This window comes from Podarcis tiliguerta (genome assembly GCF_965153285.1).
Source record: "Podarcis tiliguerta genome assembly, chromosome: 1".
Taxonomy (NCBI): domain Eukaryota; kingdom Metazoa; phylum Chordata; class Lepidosauria; order Squamata; family Lacertidae; genus Podarcis; species Podarcis tiliguerta.
Window position 1 is genome coordinate 11470860 of NC_139534.1, and position 21788 is coordinate 11492647.

General features: G+C 42.6%; 1 protein-coding gene across 3 annotated transcripts in view; it reads left to right on the plus strand.

The window, feature by feature from the left end:
• The window catches only part of LOC310662349 (cyclic nucleotide-binding domain-containing protein 2-like), a 622152-nt gene that overhangs the window by 568230 nt on the left and 32134 nt on the right, over positions 1-21788 (plus strand). The window contains exon 1 of one of the 3 annotated variants that reach the window (XM_083409148.1): positions 20343-20488. The exons of the other annotated variants lie outside the window; for them this stretch is intronic. Coding sequence (XP_083265274.1) covers positions 20428-20488 — 61 coding nt within the window. The 5' untranslated portion in view covers positions 20343-20427. Of the gene's footprint in view, positions 1-20342; positions 20489-21788 lie in introns of those variants that run through there. 3 annotated transcript variants of the gene reach the window in all.

Genomic DNA, 21788 nt, shown 5'->3' on the forward strand with positions numbered 1-21788 from the left:
AGCCGCGCGGTCACAATTTTAGCAAAAATCTGGCGTTTTGGAATTCCCTCAAAAATGGTGCCAAACTGTTGCAAACGATCCCCTGAAAGGTTTTTCGGTGGAAACAGATGGGCTTTTATCATCAGAAACAGAATTAGCCGTCGACGTCTGAACAACTTTTTTTGAAAAAATCCCTAAGCCGCGCGGTCACAATTTCAGCAAAAATCTGGCGTTTTGGAATTCCCTCAAAAATGGTGCCAAACTGTTGCAAACGATCCCCTGAAAGGTTTTTCGGTGGAAACAGATGGGCTTTTATCATCAGAAACAGAATTAGCCGTCGACGTCTGAACAACTTTTTTTGAAAAAATCCCTAAGCCGCATGGTCACAATTTTAGCAAAAATCTGGCGTTTTGGAATTCCCTCAAGAATGGTGCCAAAGTGTTGCAAACGATCCCCTGAAAGGTTTTTCGGTGGAAACGGATGGGCCTTTATCATCAGAAACAGAATTAGCCGTCGACGTCTGAACAACTTTTTTTGAAAAAATCCCTAAGCCGCGCGGTCACAATTTCAGCAAAAATCTGGCGTTTTGGAATTCACTCAAAAATGGTGCCAAACTGTTGCAAACGATCCCCTGAAAGGTTTTTCGGTGGAAACAGATGGGCTTTTATCATGAGAAACAGAATTAGCCGTCGACGTCTGAACAACTTTTTTTGAAAAAATCCCTAAGCCGCGCGGTCACAATTTTAGCAAAAATCTGGCGTTTTGGAATTCCCTCAAAAATGGTGCCAAACTGTTGCAAACGATCCCCTGAAAGGTTTTTCGGTGGAAACAGATGGGCTTTTATCATCAGAAACAGAATTAGCCGTCGACGTCTGAACAACTTTTTTTGAAAAAATCCCTAAGCCGCGCGGTCACAATTTCAGCAAAAATCTGGCATTTTGGAATTCACTCAAAAATGGTGCCAAACTGTTGCAAACGATCCCCTGAAAGGTTTTTCGGTGAAAACGGATGGGTTGTTATCATCAGAAACAGAATTAGCCGTCGACGTCTGAACAACTTTTTTTGAAAAAATCCCTAAGCCGCGCGGTCACAATTTCAGCAAAAATCTGGCGTTTTGGAATTCCCTCAAAAATGGTGCCAAACTGTTGCAAACGATCCCCTGAAAGGTTTTTCGGTGGAAACAGATGGGCTTTTATCATCAGAAACAGAATTAGCCGTCGACGTCTGAACAACTTTTTTTGAAAAAATCCCTAAGCCGCGCGGTCACAATTTCAGCAAAAATCTGGCGTTTTGGAATTCACTCAAAAATGGTGCCAAACTGTTGCAAACGATCCCCTGAAAGGTTTTTTGGTGGAAACACATGGGTTTTTATCATCAGAAACAGAATTAGCCGTCGACGTCTGAACAACATTTTTTGAAAAAATCCCTAAGCCGCGCGGTCACAATTTCAGCAAAAATCTGGCGTTTTGGAATTCACTCAAAAATGGTGCCAAACTGTTGCAAACGATCCCCTGAAAGGTTTTTCGGTGGAAACAGATGGGCTTTTATCATCAGAAACAGAACTAGCCCTCAACGTCTGAACAACTTTTTTTGAAAAAATCCCTAAGCCGCGCGGTCACAATTTCAGCAAAAATCTGGCGTTTTGGAATTCACTCAAAAATGGTGCCAAACTGTTGCAAACGATCCCCTGAAAGTTTTTTCGGTGAAAACGGATGGGTTGTTATCATCAGAAACAGAATTAGCCGTCGACGTCTGAACAACTTTTTTTGAAAAAAATCCCTAAGCCGCGCGGTCACAATTTCAGCAAAAATCTGGCGTTTTGGAATTCACTCAAAAATGGTGCCAAACTGTTGCAAACGATCCCCGGAAATGTTTTTCTGTGGAAACAGATGTCTTTTTATCATCAGAAACAGAATTAGCCGTCGACGTCTGAACAACTTTTTTAGAAAAAATCCCTAAGCCAAGCAGTCACAATTTCAGCAAAAATCTGGCGTTTTGGAATTCCCTCAAAAATGGTGCCAAACTGTTGCAAACGATCCCCTGAAAGGTTTTTCGGTGGAAACAGATGGGCTTTTATCATCAGAAACAGAATTAGCCGTCGACGTCTGAACAACTTTTTTTGAAAAAATCCCTAAGCCGCGCGGTCACAATTTTAGCAAAAATCTGCCGTTTTGGAATTCACTCAAAAATGGTGCCAAACTGTTGCAAACGATCCCCTGAAAGGTTTTTCGGTGGAAACAGATGGGCTTTTATCATCAGAAACAGAATTAGCCGTCGACGTCTGAACAACTTTTTTTGAAAAAATCCCTAAGCCGCGCGGTCACAATTTCAGCAAATTCTGGCGTTTTGGAATTCACTCTAAAATGGTGCCAAACTGTTGCAAACGATCCCCTGAAAGGTTTTTCGGTGGAAACACATGGGTTTTTATCATCAGAAAGAGAATTAGCCGTCGACGTCTGAACAACTTTTTTTGAAAAAATCCCTAAGCCGCGCGGTCACAATTTCAGCAAAAATCTGGCGTTTTGGAATTCACTCAAAAATGGTGCCAAACTGTTGCAAACGATCCCCGGAAATGTTTTTCGGTGGAAACAGATGGGTTTTTATCATCAGAAACAGAATTAGCCGTCGACGTCTGAACAACTTTTTTTGAAAAAATCCCTAAGCCGCGCGGTCACAATTTCAGCAAAAATCTGGCGTTTTGGAATTCACTCAAAAATGGTGCCAAACTGTTGCAAACGATCCCCTGAAAGGTTTTTTGGCAGAAATAGATGGGTTTTTATCATTGGAAACAGAATTAGCAGTCAACGTCTGAACACCTTTTAAAAAAAAAAATCCCTAAGCCGCGCGGTCAGAATTTCACCAATAATCTGGCGTTGTGGTTCGAGGACCCGACTCCCGCAGAGAAGAAATGAATAGACCAGGACACGTGATATATGGTTTATGGGCATGAAAAGGCCACAACTTTATTGATTACAGCGGTGAGAAGGTATTGGCTTAGGCATTGGATGTCCACCACAGGGGTTGAATCACCAGTAGGCGGAGCCTGTTGATGCTAATTCAACTATAGGCTCTCCCCTGATGCCACCGGGGGTCGTGCCATGGCCTCCCGCCAAGCAGGCATCGGATGGAATACACGACCGCCGGATTCCTTTAACGGAATACCCAAAATTGAAGGCGTAGGTGATGGCCACACCTAGCCTTCCAACACACCACACAATAATCCAATGCCTAACCGCCACACGAGCCAAAGGCTCGCCGCCAATACCCTCACAGCTGCAACCAATCCCTAACACTACCGACGATGCTGTCAAGCCACAGGTCATTCCCCAGGTCTGACAGATGAACCCCGTCATCTCGATACAAGTCCATGTTGCCAATCCGAATCCGATCATGCACAATAACTTGGCCATTCCGACAGCGCACCCAACGGGGCACGGCCCAGTTCAAAGTCTTTCTGATTTTCTCAATGACTATACAACTTTAAGCTCCGCGCCAAACAATCCGCTTCAGGAGGGAGGACCCGAACACCGTTGTTCTGGGACACAAGACAGCGATCTCATTCAAATCATTTCGAATGCTCCATGACAAGTCCGCAGTTCTTCTATCAACAAGGTCGATCTCCCCCAGTTGAATAATAAGGATGTCGGGAGGGCCAAACGTGGCCACTTTCTCCCTCAACAACGGCATAAGCTCCTGCCAACGCATGCCTCTTCTGGAAAACCAGAAACAGCGTACTCCAGGATGCAGCCCAAGGTTAGCGGTGAGGCCGGAACTACACGCCCTTGCGCGGGCCCAGTGAACTATACTGTGGCCACAAATCCACACGATCTTTTTGACGGAAGCTGAGGATGAAATGAAAAGAGGAACGGTAAGTCGGGGTAATGGGTAAACGCAATCTAATGGATATAGGCTTTATACGCATCGGATTTCCAACGGCCCATCTCCTTAATTCTGTCTACTGGCAAGCCCAGATGAGCCGCTGTTGTTGCGGCGCCGATCCTGAAGGAATGGGCTGCATATTCCTGCGATGGTAACCCACAAGCATCGATGGCCCTGCATAGCACCCTCGTGAACTGGTGTCTAAGTAAAGGAGACCCATCCACATGTACCAGCAGCGGGCCCAGGCCGGGAGGCCGGAGGTGGAGGAACCGTCTGGTGTCCTTTACTGGGCATGGGCCCTTCTCAGCTGATGCTGCCAACTTCACCAGCACTCCCCTACCCACCTGGTCTGTTTTTGACTGACGTATACGCACCGACATGGACCCATCCCCCAGTTGCACGTCTTCCACTAGAAGGCCGCGCCATGAGCCGTTTGCGCTAACCTCGGCTACTACCTCCCCTACGCGCAGGGCCCCAAAAAATGCAATCGCATATGCTGCGGAGAACATGCGGGCCTCGTACTTGGACCAGCAGATGGACCTCAGCTTTAAACGGATCTGAGAAAGTAAGCCATACGATATAGGCTTACGGCCCCTGGCCCTTGGAGGTTGCAGCCTACCCCATCCTTCTATGGCTCGGCGAACTAGGAAGTCACTGCATGGGTCAGACGAAAACGTGGCCTTGGTGAAGAAGCTAATGGCAGCTATGTGAATTTTAAGGGTTTTTGGGGCCCAACCCAGATCATCAAGGTGGGAAAGGTATCTTAGGACGTCGTCGGTGGACGGTGGCACACTAGGGCCGGTACCGGATAACCCCATCCTGAAGCCCAGGAAATCGCACCAGGCCTTCTTGTAAGACCTGAGGGTGGAAGGTGCGACAGACGCTAATACTCCCTTAATCACTTTGCGTCTCCAACGTTCCACAGGTGCTCCGGAAAGGGTTCGGGCAACAGTTGCGCTCCAGGTGCAAGCGACCGGAAGCGAGGCATCTGAAAGCGAGACAAAGCATCCGCAATATTATTATTGAGGCCGGGTACGAATTTGGCCGAAAAGATTATGTTATACTCGAGGCACCGGAGCACGAATGACCGCAGGAGGGCAGCTACCCTCGTAGATCGAGATGACTGCCTTTCTAGGATTTTCACCACCGCCTGGTTGTCGGTTCTGAAGCATACCCGACGATTTTGAAACTCCTTCGTCCAGATGTGCACCGCGACCACTATCGGAAAAAACTCGAGAAAAGTCAGGTCTCGCGTGATGGTCTCGCCCTGCCATCCCGCTGGCCACCGCTGAGCACACCATCGCCCCCTAAAGTACACACCAAAACCTAGCGACCCTGCCGCATCCGATTGGACCTGAAAATCTGAAGTTAAGTTAAGAATATCCTGCCATAGCGAGACTCCATTATAGTTGTTTAAGAAAGCCCCCCAAACCTCCAGGTCTTCCTTGACTGACTTTGGGAGTCTAACCCTGTGGTGCGGATGATTGAGGCCTACTGACAGCCTGGCCAAGCGGGCGCAGAAGGGGCGTCCCGGGGAGATCATCCTGCAAGCGAAGTTAAAATGGCCTAATAGGGACTGGATCTGCCTAAGGGTAATCTTTTTTAGCAGGAGGGTGGCCCGGATTATTTCCCTAAGGATGTCAATTTTTTCCCTAGGTAAGCGGGAGGATTGAGCGATGGTATCTAACTCGATGCCCAGATACATGAGGCAAGTAGTGGGTCCCTCAGTTTTTTCCGCTGCGAGAGGAACACCCAAGTCCTGCGCCAAGGCCGCAAAGGCGTCCAATAGTAAGGCGCATTCCCCGGAGCCGGGCCTCCCCACGAAGAGAAAGTCGTCCAAATAATGCATAACCCCGATGGAATTTGTTCTGAATCTTAAGGCCCAATCCAAAAAGGTGCTAAATGTTTTGAAAGCCGAACAGGCTACCGAGCAGCCCATCGGCATGGCCTTATCCACGAAATATTTGCCTTGGAATTTAAAGCCCAACAACCAAAAGTCGCCCGGATGCACCGGCAATAGGCGAAAAGCAGATTCGATGTCGCCCCCTGACCGAAACCCCTGATCAATTTAACCGCGTGATCGAAGGTGGCATACTTCACCGAGCATAACTCCGGTGGAATGGCGTCGTTTACTGAGCCGCCCTTCGGATAGGATAAGTTGTGAATGAGGCGAAATTCCCCAGGATTCTTCTTCGGAACGATTCCCAAGGGTGATATATGCAAATTTGGGAAAGGGGGGCTGGCGAACGGGCCCGCAACCCGGCCCGCATTCACTTCCTTGGCAATTTTCTTTTCCGCTATTTCCGGCCTCTCCCTGACCGACTTCTGGTTGGGGGAGTCCTTTGCTACTAATGCTCCGGCCACCGGGATTCGAAACCCGATGGAAAAACCGTCCCTAAGCTAGGAAGCTGCTTTTTTATTCGGGTAGACAGACAGTAATTCACAGAGGGGGCCTAACTTGATAGGAGTAAACGCCATCTCCAAAACTAGTTCACCTTCTGTTTGCGGACCCGGGGGCTCCCCTGGCACTAGTTTGATATCGATATTGATATCGTTATCGCTGTTATCGTTATCAATATCGTTGTTATCGATATCGTTATCGCTGTTATCGTTATCAATATCAATATCAATATTGTTGTTATCGATATCGATATCGTTGTTATCGATATAGATATCGTTATCGTGATCGATATCGATATCGATATCGTTTTCGCTGTTATTGTTATCGATATCGTTGTTATCGATATCATTATCGCTGTTATCGTTATCGATATTGATATTGTTATCGTTATCGATATTGTTGTTATTGGTATCGATATTGATATTGTTGTTATCGATATCGTTTGTAGTAAAATAGTAGTAAAGTGGTAGTAAGGTAGTAGTAAAATAGTAGTAAAGTGGTAGCAAAATGGTAATAAGGTGGTAGTAAAATAGTAGTAAGATGGTAGTAAAGTAGTAGTAAGATGGTAGTAAAGTAGTAGCAAAGTAGTAGCAAAGTAGCAGCAAAGTAGTAGCAAAGTAGTAGCAAAGTAGTAGTAAAGTAGTAGTAGTGAAGTAGTAAAGATCTCTATTTTCATCAGAAAAATAACGATAACAGCGATAACGGTATCGATATCGATAACGATATCGATATTGATAACAACGGTATCGATATCGATAACTATAATGATATTGATATTGATATTGATATCGATAACGTTAACAATAACGATAACGATATCGTTGTTATCATCTGGGCCAACCCCAGATAATGCAGGCATACACACCTGTCGATAACAATAACGATATCAATAACGATATCGATAACAACGATATCGATATTGATAACGATAATGATCACGATAACGATATCAATATCAATATCGATAACAACAATATCAACGATATCGATATCGATAACAACAATATTGATATCGATAACGATAACGATAACGATATCGTGATCGTGATCGTTATCGATATCATTATCGATATCAATATCGTTATCGTTATCGATATCGTTGTTATCGATATCGATATCGCTGTTATCGTTATCGATATCGATATTGTTATCGTTATCGATATTTTGTTATTGGTATCGTTTGTAGTAAAATAGTAGTAAAGTGGGAGTGAGATAGTAGTAAAATAGTAGTAAAGTGGTAGCAAAATGGTAATAATGTGGTAGTAAAATAGTAGTAAGATGGTAGTAAAGCAATAGTAAAGTAGTAGTAAAGCAATAGTAAAGCAATAGTAAAGTGGTTGTAAAGTAGTAGTAAAGTGGTAGTAAAGTAGTAGTAAAGTAGTAGTTGTGAAGTAGTAAAGATCTCTATTTTCATCAGAAATAACGAAATAACGATAACAGCGATAACGATATCGATATTGATAACGATAACGATATCGATATTGATAACGATAACGATATCGATATTGATAACAACGATATTGATATTGATAAAGATAATGATCACGATCACGATATCAATATCAGTATCAATAACAACGATATCGATAACGATAACGATATCGATATCGATAATGATATCGATAACGATATCGTTATCGATATTTTGTTATTGGTATTGTTTGTAGTAAAATAGTAGTAAAGTGGGAGTGAGGTAGTAGTAAAATAGTAGTAAAGTGGTAGCAAAATGGTAATAATGTGGTAGTAAAATAGTAGTAAGATGGTAGTAAAGCAATAGTAAAGTAGTAGTAAAGCAATAGTAAAGTAGTAGTAAAGTAGTAGTAAAGTGGTAGTAAAGTAGTAGTAAAGTGGTAGTAACGTGGTAGTAAAGTGGTAGTAAAGTAGTAGTTGTGAAGTAGTAAAGATCTCTATTTTCATCAGAAAAATAACGATATCGCTATAACGATAACAGCGATATAACGATAACAGCGATAACGATATCGATATTGATAACGATAACGATAACGATATCGATATTGATAACAACGATATCGATATTGATAAAGATAATGCTCACGGTAACGATATCAATATCAATATCAATATCAATAACAACAATATCGATATCGATAACTATAACAGCGATAACGATATCTATATCGATAACAGCGATAACGATAACAGCGATAATGATATCGATATTGATCACGATCACTATAGCGATATCAATATCAATGTCAATATCGTTGTTATCGATAACAACGATACCGATATCGATAGCAACGATATTGATATCGTTAACGATAACGATCACGATATCGATATCGATATCGATAGCAACAATATTGATATCGATAACGATATCGGTAACGATATCGATAATGATATCGATAATTTCGATATCGATAATGATATCGTTGTTATCGATATCGTTGTTATCGATATCAATATCGATAACAGCTTTAACGATATCGATATCGATAACAACGATATCAATATCGATAACAACGATCACGATCACGATCACGATCACGATATCGATATCAATATTGTTATCGATATCGATATCGTTATCGTTATCGATAACAGCGATAACGATAACAGCGATAACGATAACGATATCAATATCAATGTCAATATCGTTGTTATCGATAACAACGATATCGATAGCAACGATATTGATATCGTTAACGATAACGATCACGATCACGATATCGATTTCGATATCGATAGCAACAATATTGATATTGATATCGATAACGATATCGGTAACGATATCGATAATGATATCGATAACAATATCGATATCGATATTGTTGTTATCAATATCGATATCGATATTGTTGTTATCAATATCGAAATCGATATTGTTATCGTGATCGTTATCGTTATTGATATTGTTGTTATCGATATCGATATCGTTATCGTTATCAATATCAATATTGTTGCTATCGATATCGAAATCGATATCGTGATCGTGATCGTTATCGATATTCTGGTTATTGGTATCGATTGTAGTAAAATAGTAGTAAAGTGGTAGTAAGGTAGTAGTAAAATAGTAATAAATTGGTAGCAAAATGGTAATAAGGTGGTAGCAAAATAGTAGTAAGATGGTAGTAAAGTAGTAGTAAGATGGTAGTAAAGTAGTAGTAAATTAGTAGCAAAATAGTAGCAAAGTAGTAGCAAAGTAGTAGTAAAGTAGTCGTAAAGTAGCCGTAAAGTAGTAGTAGTGAAGTAGTAATGATCTCTATTTTCATCAGAAAAATAATGATAACAGCGATAACATTATCGTTATCGATATCAATATCGTTGTTATCAATATCGATATCGTTATCGCTGTTATCGTTATCGTTATCGTGATCATTAGCGATATCGACATTGTTGTTATCGATATCGATTGTAGTAAAATAGTAGTAAAGTGGGAGTGAGGTAGTAGTAAAATAGTAGTAAAGTGGTACCAAAATGGTAACAAGGTGGTAGTAAAATAGTAGTAATATGGTAGTAAAGTAGTAGTAAAGCAATAGTAAAGTGGTAGTAAAGCAATAGTAAAGTGGTAGTAAAGTGGTAGTAAAGTAGTAGTTGTGAAGTAGTAAAGATGACTGTTTTCATCAGAAAAATAACGATATCGCTAACGATAACAGCGATAACGCTATCGATATTGATTACGATAACGATAACGATATCGATATTGATAACGATAACGATAACGATATCGTTGTTATCGTCTGGACCAACCCGAGATAATGCAGGCATACACACCTGTCAATATCGACAATGATAACAATAACGATATCGATATCAATGTCAATATCGTTGTTATCGATAACAACGATATCGATATCGATAGCAACGATATTGATATCGTTAACGATAACGATCACGATAACGATATCGATATCGATAGCAACAATATTGATATCGATATCGATATCGATAACGATATCGATAACGATATCGATAACGATATCGATATCGATATTTTTGTTATCGATATCGATATCGTTGTTATCGATATCGTGATCGTGATCGTGATCGTTATTGATATTGTTGTTATCGATATCGTGATCGTGATCGTTATCGTTATTGATATTGTTGTTATCGATATCGATATCGATATCATTGTTATCGGCATTGATATCGTTATCGATATCGATATCGTTATCGTTATCGATATCATTGTTATCAATATCGTTATCGTGATCGTTATCGATATCGATATCAAAATCGTTATCGTTATCTCTGTTATCGATATCATTGTTATCGATATCGATATCATTATCATTATCGTTATTGATATCGATATCAATATCAATATCGCTGTTATCAATATGGATATCGTTATCGTGATCGTTATCGATATCATTATCGATATCGTTATCGTTATCGATAACGATATCGATATCGATAACAGCGATAATGATATCGATATCAATAAAAGCGATAACGATAACAGCGATAAAAATATCGATATCGATAACAACGATATCGATATCGATAACAATAATGATATCGATAATGATATCGATAACGCTATCGATATCGATATCGATAAAGATAACGATATCGATATCAATGTCAATATCGTTGTTATCGATATCGATATCGTTGTTATCGATATCGTTGTTAACAATAACGATAACAGCGATAACGATATCGATATCGTTAACAATAACGATCACGATATCGATATCGATACCGATACCGATATCGATGATGATATCGATAACGATATCGATGATGATATCGATAACAATATCAATATTGAGCAGGAGTGACACACACACACACACACACGGGAAAGGTAAGGACGTGCTCTAATCAGCTGCCATAGCATCTTTAATTTATTTCTGCCCGAGAATACTTGTTGAGAACAAAACCAGCAGTTCAGGAAGATCATTTCGTTTGAAAGATTTTTTATTTGAAAAGCTGTCATCCTGCACCTTGTCATATCCCTGCTCGCAGGAGAGGAACTTTAATAATGTGCCACCTCCATGCAAATGAGCTACTAATTGCTGCCGCTTTGCCGGTGAGTCTTGGGGAGGACCGCTCCCCCTGCAAGCCCATTCTCCATCTTGGGCCTGGGGGCGGGCCCCAGACTCCACCTCAGCATATAAGGCTCCAAGGAGGCCTCGGGACACTGCTGCTGCCGCTTCGCCATGAGTTTGTGGGGAGGGCTCTTCCCCCTGCAAGCCCACTTTACTAGGCCAGGGGGCGGGGCCCACATTCACCATCGCCACAACTGTAAGGACACTGGTGCTGCAGCAGCAAATGTTTAAAATGTCTTTATATATTTTAAAAGGGTTTTTAGTTTTTTACTTTGTTGTACCACCATAAACGGTGGTTTTTATCCATGTATTTTTATTTTGTTTTGTGTTATTTTGGGGTGGGATGGGATGGTTGTTGAGTGGGGTGGGGATTGGTTTTGTTTTAGTGTAACTGTTTTGCTTGTTTGCTTGCTTTTATATTTTGTAAATCGAGGAGAGTATGAGGCTTTGGATTCCTACTGTGGAGGGGCGAGGGAGGTATGGCGGTGGGGGCAGATGTTATAGGCGAAGGGGATCGAGATACGGATATGCTCGTACCCCTTCCAATCTGCGCCCCATCCCGAGAGACGAGGGTAGGGTGAGCAAGGATTACTCACCTCCGGCACTGGTGTTGTGCAATGCCAGGTCTATAGGCAACAAAACCGCCACCCTGCGAGATTTCTTCATCACGCAGGGGGTCGACCTGGCTTGTGTGACGGAGACCTGGGTGCGCGAAGGGGATACTGTTACCTTACGACAGATGGCGCCCCCGGGTTTCTCCGTCCTCCACCAGTCACGGACTGTGGGCCGGGGGGGAGGGGTGGCATTATTAATCCGGGAAAATTGTTCTTTCAGGGCTCTACCATCGCCATCGATCCCCGGCATTGAATGTGTTGGCCTAGTGTGGGGCTCCGAGGTGAGCTTGGCTGTCTGGCTGGTGTACCGGCCACCTAGCGCACCAGCAGCCACCCTGTCAGGCCTGCTGGAGGCTGTGGCCGGCTGGGCCTTGGAGTTTCCTAACCTATTGGTATTGGGGGACTTCAACATCCATGCCGATGCCACTCCCTCCTCACAGGCTCTGGACCTGGTGTCTTCCATGGCGACACTAGGGCTCTCCCAGTTTGTTTCGGGCCCCACACATCAAGCAGGCCACACGCTGGATTTGATCTTTGGGGCCGGTATAGATGTGATCATGTTTCCTTCAATGAAGGTGCCATGGTCTGATCACTACGCTCTGAAAGCCAGAATTGACGTTCCACCCCCACCCTGCTTAGGTGGCGAGCTCATTTGGGCTCGCCCGCAGAGGCTGATGGACCCTGATAGATTCCGCCAAGCCTTGCGGGACCTTGCTCCCCCTGGCGACTCATTGACTGAGCTTGTTGAGGGCTGGAATACCCAGCTCCTGGCAGCCATCGATGAGATCGCACCTAAGCGCCCTCTGCGACCCCGCAGAAACCGGGCTCCCTGGTTTACCGAGGTGCTCCGGAAAATGAAGCGGGACCTCAGACGGCTAGAGCGAGTATGGCGGGGTGCCCGTGACGGAGCTTCAAGAACATCTTATAGGGTTTTTATGAAAACCTATGAGATGGCAGTGAAGGCCGCTAAGAAGTTCTACTTCTCGGCCTCCATTGCATCCGCTAGCTCTCGCCCGGCGCAATTATTTAGTATAATTCGGTCTTTAACATCCCTTGAAGGACAGCCAAATTTAAATAACAACTTGACACACAGCTGTGAGGCATTTGCAAGCTTCTTTGCGGAGAAGGTCCTGTTGCTCCGCCATGACCTCCCTGCCAATTTGGATACAATAAAGGAACTGGAGGCCCCTCGACTGTCCTCGGGTCCAGTATTGGACCACTTTGACCGGATATCCCCAGCCGATGTGGACAGACTCCTCCAAGCTGGAAAGCCCACTACTTGTCCTCTCGACCCGTGCCCGTCCTGGCTGATTAGAGCGTGTCCAGACGAGGTGCGGGCCCCCCTGGGGGATATCATCAATTTGTCCCTTGGCACCGGGACATTCCCAGGGGAACTGAAGGAGGCAGTGGTGCGCCCGCTCTTAAAGAAAACATCATTAGATCCCTTAGATCTATCCAATTACCGCCCGGTTTCGAATCTTCCATTCCTGGGTAAGGTGATTGAGAGAGCGGTTGCTGAACAGCTTGGTAGGTTTCTGGATGAAACATCGGCTCTGGATCCATTCCAGTCCGGCTTCCGCGCTGGTCATGGGACCGAGACGGCTCTGGTCGCCCTAACAGATGATCTCCGCAGGCAGCTGGACCAAGGCGGGTCGGGGCTGCTGATTCTTCTAGACCTGTCAGCAGCCTTCGACATGGTCGATCACGAACTCCTGGACCACCGCCTTGCCGACGTGGGGATCCAGGGCACAGTCCTTCAATGGCTGCGCTCGTTTCTCTCCGGTCGGGGACAGAGGGTGGCACTTGGGGGGGAATTGTCATCCCGCCACTCCTTGGTGTGTGGAGTGCCCCAGGGTGCGATACTCTCCCCGATGCTTTTTAACATCTTTATGCGCCCCCTCGCCCAGCTTGTCCGGAGTTTTGGGCTGGGCTGCAATCAGTATGCTGATGACACCCAACTCTATCTGTTGATGGGTGGCCATCCTGACTCGGCCCCAGACACACTGATCAGATGCTTGGAAGCTGTGGCTGGATGGTTACGTGGGAGCAGGTTGAAGTTAAATCCTTCGAAGACAGAGGTCCTCTGGCTGGGACGGGACGATATGGGATTGAGGGGGCAACTCCCATCTCTAGCGGGGGTGCAATTAGTGCCAGCACCGTCCATTAAGAGTTTGGGTGTAATCTTCGACACCTCCCTCTCCATGGAGGCGCAGATTGCAGCTATAACAAAGGCGGCATTTTTTCATCTCCGCCAAGCTAAGCAGTTGGCTCCTTACCTCTCTCGCCCTGACCTAGCCACTGTGATCCATGCGACGGTCACCTCCAGACTGGATTATTGTAACTCGCTCTACGTGGGGCTGCCCTTGAGACTGACCCAGAAACTCCAGTGGGTGCAGAATGCCGCAGCGAGACTCCTTACAGGGTCTTCACTGCGAGATCACATTCATCCGGTGCTATACCAGCTGCACTGGCTCCCAGTGGAGTACAGGATCAGGTTTAAGGTGCTGGTTTTAACCTTTAAAGCCCTATACGGCCTAGGACCCTCGTACCTACGGGACCGCCTCTCCTGGTATGCCCCACAGAGAAACCTACGCTCATCAAATAAAAACACCCTGAAGGTCCCAGGCCTCAGAGAGGTTAGGCTGGCCTCAACTAGAGCCAGGGCTTTCTCGGCTACGGCTCCAATCTGGTGGAACGCTCTGTCACAAGAGACTAGGGCCCTGCGGGACCTGACATCTTTCCGCAGAGCCTGCAAGACAGAGTTGTTCCACCAGGCCTTTGGTCAGGGCCCAGCCTGACTCCCTCCTCTGGCAACCTGCACAGAATTTTGCTCAACGGTTGCCATTAATTTGACTTTAATTAATTTTTATAATGGAATGTTTTTAGAATGTTTGATTATTTGATTGTTTGATTATTTAATTGTTGTTAGCCGCCCTGAGCCCGGCTTCGGCTGGGGAGGGCGGGATATAAATAAAATTTATTATTATTATTATTATTATTATTATTATCGTTATCGATATTGTTGTTATCGATATCGTGATCGTGATCGATATCGAAATCGTTATCGCTGTTATCGATATCGTTGTTATCGATATCGATATCATTATCGTTATCGTTATTGATATCGTTATCGATATCGATATCAATATTGCTGTTATCGATATTGTGATCGTTATCGATATCATTATCGATATCGTTATCGATAACGATAATGATATCGATATCGATAACTATAACAGCGATAACGATATCGATATCGATAAAAGCGATAACGATAACAGCGATAACGATATCGATAACAATAACGATATCAATAACGATAACGATAATGATATCGATATCGATAACGATATCGATATCAATGTCAATATCGTTGTTATCGATATAGATATTGTTGTTATCGATATCGATATCTTTGTTATCGATATCGTTTTTAACGATAACGATAACAGCGATAACGATATCGATATCGATATCGTTAACGATAACGATCACGATATCGATATCGATAGCGATAACGATATCGATTATGATATCGATAACAATATCGATATCGATATCGGTGTTATCGATATCGTTATCGTTATCGATATTGTTGTTATCGATATCGTTATCGTAATGATTATCGATATTGTTGTTATCGTCTGAGCCAACCCCAGATAATGCAGGCATACACACCTGTCGATAACGATTACGATATCGATAACGATATCGATATCGATAACAACGATATCGATAACGATCACGATAACGATATCGATATCGTTGTTATCAATATTGTTATCGTGATCGTTATCGTTATTGATATTGTTGTTATCGATATCGTTATCGTTATCGTGATCGTTATCGATATAAATATCGTTGCTATCGATATCGATATCATTGTTATCGATATCGATATCGATATCGTGATCGTGATCGTGATCGATATCATTATCGATATCGTTATCGTTATCGTTATCAATAACAACGATAATAATATCGATAACAACGATATCGATATCGATAACAATAATGATGTCGATAACGATATCGATATCATTGTCAATATCGTTGTTATCGATATCGATATCGTTGTTATCGATATCGTTGTTAACGATAACAATAACAGAGATAACGATATCGATAACAACAATATCGTTAACGATAACGATCACGATCACGATCACGATATCGATATCGATAACGATATCGATAATGATATCGATAACAATATCGATATCGATATCGGTGTTATCGATATCGTTATCGTTATTGTTATCGATATCGATATCAATATCAATATCGATATCAATATCGATATCAATATTGTTGTTATCGATATTGATATCGTTATCGTTATCGATATCATTATCGATATCGATATCGTTATCGTTCTCGTGATCGTTATCGATATCGATATCGTTATCGATAACGTTATCGTTATCGATATCGATATCGTTATCGATATCGATATCGCTGTTATCGTTATCGATATTGTTGTTATTGGTATCGATATTGATATCGTTATCGTGATCGTTATCGATATCGATATCGTTATCGATATCGATATCGATATCGCTGTTATCATTATCGATATTGTTGTTATTGGTATCGATATTGATATCGTTATCGTGATCGTTATCGATATCGATTGTAGTAAAATAGTAGTAAAGTGGGAGTAAGGTAGTAGTAAAATAGTAGTAAAGTGGTAGCAAAATGGTAATAAGGTGGTAGTAAAGTTGTAGTAAAGTAGTAGTAAAGCAATAGTAAAGTAGTAGCAAAGTAGTAGTAAAGTAGTAAATCACTGTTATCGTTATTGATATTGTTGTTATTGGTATCGATATTGATATCGTTATCGTGATCGTTATCGATATCGATTGTAGTAAAATAGTAGTAAAGTGGTAGCAAAATGGTAATAAGGTGGTAGTAAAATAGTAGTAAAATGGTAGTAAAGTAGTAGTAAAGCAATAGTAAAGTAGTAGTAAGATGGTAGTAAAGTAGTAGTAAAGAAATAACGATATCGATATTGTTATCAATATTGTTATCGTGATCGTTATCGATATCATTATCGATATCGATATCGTGATCGTGATCGCTATCGTTATCGATATCGATATCGTTATCGATAACATTATCGTAGTGGTAGTAAGTGGTAGTAAGGTAGTAGTAAAATAGTAGTAAAGTGGTAGCAAAATGGTAATAAGGTGGTAGTAAAATAGTTGTAATATGGTAGTAAAGTACTAGTAAAGTAGTAGTAAAGCAGTAGCAAAGCAGTAGTAAGATGGTATTAAAGTAGTAGTAAAGTAGTAGTAAAGTAGTAGTAAAGTAATAGTAGTGAAATAGTAAAGATCTCTATTTTCATCGGAAAAATAACGATGACATCGTTATCAATATCGATATCGTTATCGTTATCGCTGTTATCGTTATCGATATTGTTATTGGCATCGATATTGATATCGTTATCGTGATCGTTATCGTGATCGTTATCGATATCGTTGTTATCGTTATCGATAACATTATCGTTATCGATATTGATATCGTTATCGCTGTTATCGTTATCGATATTGTTATTGGTATCGATATTGATATCGTTATCGCTGTAATCGTTATCGATATTGTTGTTATTGGTATCGATATCGTGATCGTTATAGATATCAATATCGAAATCGTTATCGCTGTTATCGATATCGTTGTTATCGATATCAATATCGATATCAATATCATTATCGTTATCGTTATCGATATCAATATCGATATCGATATCGATAACGTTATCGATATTCATATCAATATTGCTGTTATCGATATCGTTATCGTGATCGTTATCGATATCATTATCGATATCGTTATCGTTATCGATAACGATAACGATATCGATAACTATAACAGCGATAACGATATCGATAACTATAACAGCGATAACGATATCAATATCGATAAAAGCGATAACGATAACAGCGATAACGATATCGATATCGATAACAACAATATTGATATTGATATCGATAACGATATCGATATTGATATCGTTGTTATGATATCGATATCGTGATCGATATCGTTATCGTTATCGCTGTTATCGTTATCGTTATCGATATCGTTGTTATCGATATCGTTATCGCTGTTATCGTTATCGTTATCGATATTGTTATGGTTATCGATATTGTTGTTATCGATATCGATTGTAGTAAAGTAGTAGTAAAGTAGTAAAGTTAACAACGATATCGATAACAACGATATCAATATCGATAACAGCGATATTGATACCACTTTGCTACCACTTTACTACCCCTGAAAGGTTTTTGGTGGAAACAGATGGGTTTTTATCATCGGAATCAGAATTAGCCCTCGACGTCTGAGCAACTTTTTTTTAAAAAAATCCGTAAGCCGCGAGCTCAGAATTTCAGCAAAAATCTGGCATTTTGGAATTCACTCAAAAATGGTGCCAAACTGTTGCAAATGATCCGCTGAAAGGTTTTTTGGTGGAAACAGATAGGTTTTTATAATCGGAAACAGAATTAGCCCTTTACGTCTGAACATTTTTTTTAAAAAAAAATCCCTAAGCCGCGCGGTCATAAATTGAGCAAAAATCTGGCGTTTTGGAATTCAGTCAAAAATGGTGCCAAACTGTTGCAAACGATCCCCTTAAAGGTTTTTTGGCGGAAATAGACGGGTTTTTATCATCAGAAACAGAATTAGCCGTCGACGTCTGAACACCTTTTTTTGAAAAAATCCCTAAGCTGCGCGGTCAGAATTTCAGCAAAAATCTGACGTTCTGCAATTCACTCAAAAATGGTGCCAAACTGTTGCAAACGATCCCCTGAAAGTTTTTTTGGCGGAAACAGATGGGTTTTTATCATCAGAAACAGAATTGGCTGTCCACGTCTGAACAACTTTTTTAAAAAAAAATCCCTAAGCCGCGCGGTCAGAATTTCACCAAAAATCTGGCGTTTTGGAATTCATTCAAAAATGGTGCCAAACTGTTGCAAATGATCCCCTGAAAGGTTTTTCGGTGGAAACAGATGGGTTTTTATCATTGGAAACAGAATTAGCCCTCGACGTCTGAACAACTTTTTTTGAAAAAATCCCTAAGCCGCGCGGTCAGAATTTCAGCAAAAATCTGGCGTTTTGGAATTCACTCAAAAATGGTGCCAAACTGTTGCAAACGATCCCCTGAAAGGTTTTTCGGTGGAAACAGATGGCTTTTTATCATCAGAAACAGAATTAGCCCTCGACCTCTGAACAACATTTTTTTGAAAGAATCCCTAAGCTGCGCGCTCACAATTTCAGCAAAAATCTGACATTCTGCAATTCACTCAAAAATCCCTAAGCCGGTCAAAATTTCAGCAAACATCTTGTTCATAAAACTTTAATTAGTTTAATGTTAAGTAAACGTCCAGTGAGCTTCCAACACCATAAGTCTTATCTCACCAGAGAATTTCGTGCAGCGGTTGAAGAAGGCAGGAGAGTCAGTACCTTTCAATGAAGAATCCTGGAGCAAGCACTTTGGGACTCAGAAAAAAAACTTTATTTACAAAAGAAAAACCCTGGCGATAAAGCACACATGCTTTTATCTCCGGCATAAAGAAAGCTTTATTCTAAACTTAACTCATATCAGCAAACACACCCATGGCCACAAACTGAGTCTGCGAGTCAGGTCAAAAAAGGGCGAGGGGGAAAAACACACGGGTGAACTGACTATTTATACAGTGGTGCCTCGCAAGACGAAATTAATTCGTTCCGCGAGTTTTTTCGTTGTGCGAGTTTTTTCGTCTTGTGAAGCACCATTGCATTTAAACACTGACAACGGCGGGGAGGGGAGGGGAGAAGCAGGACAGCTGCTGCAGCCGGTACCTCAGACTCACCCGCGCGTTGTGGCCACCGCGCGACGCGGCTGCTGGTGGGCGGCGGGGCTCAGGAGCGCGACTCCAGGGAAAGAGAGGCGCTGGCGGCAACGGCTCTCTGAGGGGAGTGCGTGAGGGGGGTGGGCAGCGGCGCGAGGCACTAACCGTCAGCCGGAAGGTGGGAGGGAGCCGGAGGAGTGGGGAAGCGAGCGTGCGTGCGTGCAGTGACCGTCGCCATGACACGAGAGGCAGGGCCGTTTCGTCTAGCGAAGCAAGCCCTTCGGAAAATCCGTCTTGCGGAGCACCTCAGAAAACGAAAAACCCTTTCGTCTTGCGAGTTTTTCGTCTTCCGAGGCATTCGTCTTGCGGGGTACCACTGTACAAACTAACTCACATTCCTGGATGCTTATTGAATTCCAGCTGCTCAGTGATTAGAGCGACTTGTTACCTCTTAACCCTTTAGTACCAACAGTTGTTACCAAAGAAGAATGGAAATAGAACACTAGGTGGTGTAAACGTTAGGCCCAGGCTAGCAAGACTGCTCTTGTGTTCTCTGCCTCTAGAAAATAGAACGGAATGTGGATTATCTTGAGAGTGCAGTTGCCCGATTCTACAGCCGTTGGTTCTGATTCTGTCACAGAAGGTCTTTTGGTGGGGGAAATCTCAGGCCTCCAAGCGAAGTGACTCTCAGGAAGCCTCCCGCCATGCCTGCAAAGCTCTGGAGAAGAGAACTGTATTCTGCCGGATTGCAGCATATTTGGTTCAGTGAGTGCTGGGTAGTAGGACAGAATGATCTAGTCTCTTCCCTTATTCAGCAGACGCGGGGGGGGGGGGATAGATCTTCGTTGACCTGTTCCTGAAGGTCACACCTATGATCATCCTACATCCTCTTGCTGCACGTCTCAGAAAATTCCTTTTCTTCGGCTGCTCTCACTTTGATGTCACTGAGATCTTCTCTCCGGTGTTGTGGCTTTGAGAGTTTGATTTCCTACCAACTTAGTTTTTATGTATTACCCTTTTTTCTGAAGACGGTCGGGGAGAGTTCTTGGGGCCTTTGTAGCATACCTGCAAACTTAGTTATTTTGGACAGCATTGTGTTTCCAACAATGATTGGGCAGATGCCTCTGGAGTCTGGATAGGTCCAAAGCAGCTCTTGGAGATGATAAACAACAGGCTATCCCTTGTTGTTTATTTCCAACAGCTAGTATTCTGAGAGATACATCCTCTCTATTTATAGAGCTTTCCTTTTGACTATCACATAATGATCTTATTTCTTATATAAACGAAACAGCAGCACCCCCACACAAGCAAGAGAGAAAAATAGTTGCCAGGGAACTCCAGAATTTGCAGAATTGCAAAAAAACATTTAGGGGCAATTCTCTCTCCCCCCCCCCCCAATTTTGGGAACTTGCCAAAAGCAAAAACAAGGCAACCCATTGGAATGCTCGCTGGACACAGAATGCTGACTGACTGTTCTGAGAAACCAAATATCGGTCTAGAGAGGGAATAGAGTGGTGCATCCTGAACAGAAGCACTTCATGCTGCAACATTTTGTTGCAGAAGTTTGCTTTTCGTAGCTAATAGCCACGGATAGACCTATTGGAGCCTTGTCTCTTAGCATTGGTGCAACTGGTATATTTATATCGCACTCTTTCCCGCAGGCTCAGAACACTCTGTAAAAATAAAGTCAGGTGTGTGTGTGTGTTTGTTTAAAAAAGCATTGCAGCAATGGTGTGCATTGATGCCCAGTGATGCCAAGGGTGGGCATATTACAAGCTTGGAATTGCCACTTTATTTTTCATTTGCCAGGGGCATGTGCGGAGAAGTAAAGGCACGGGTAACCCAAGCAAGGGCAGGGGCATGCAACTGTCACTCTTTTGGGTGGCAGGATCTAGAATCAATCTAGATTGAAAACAGCATGCTGAGCACTTCCTGTTTGACTGGCATGGCGAATGGCTGTCCCATAACAGCAGAGCCCTTTCGTTCGGATAACGAGGATAATATGGGAGTAGTTATCCTCCCCCAAAAAACCCCTGGGCTGGGGGGGGAGCAGCCCACCCTTAGA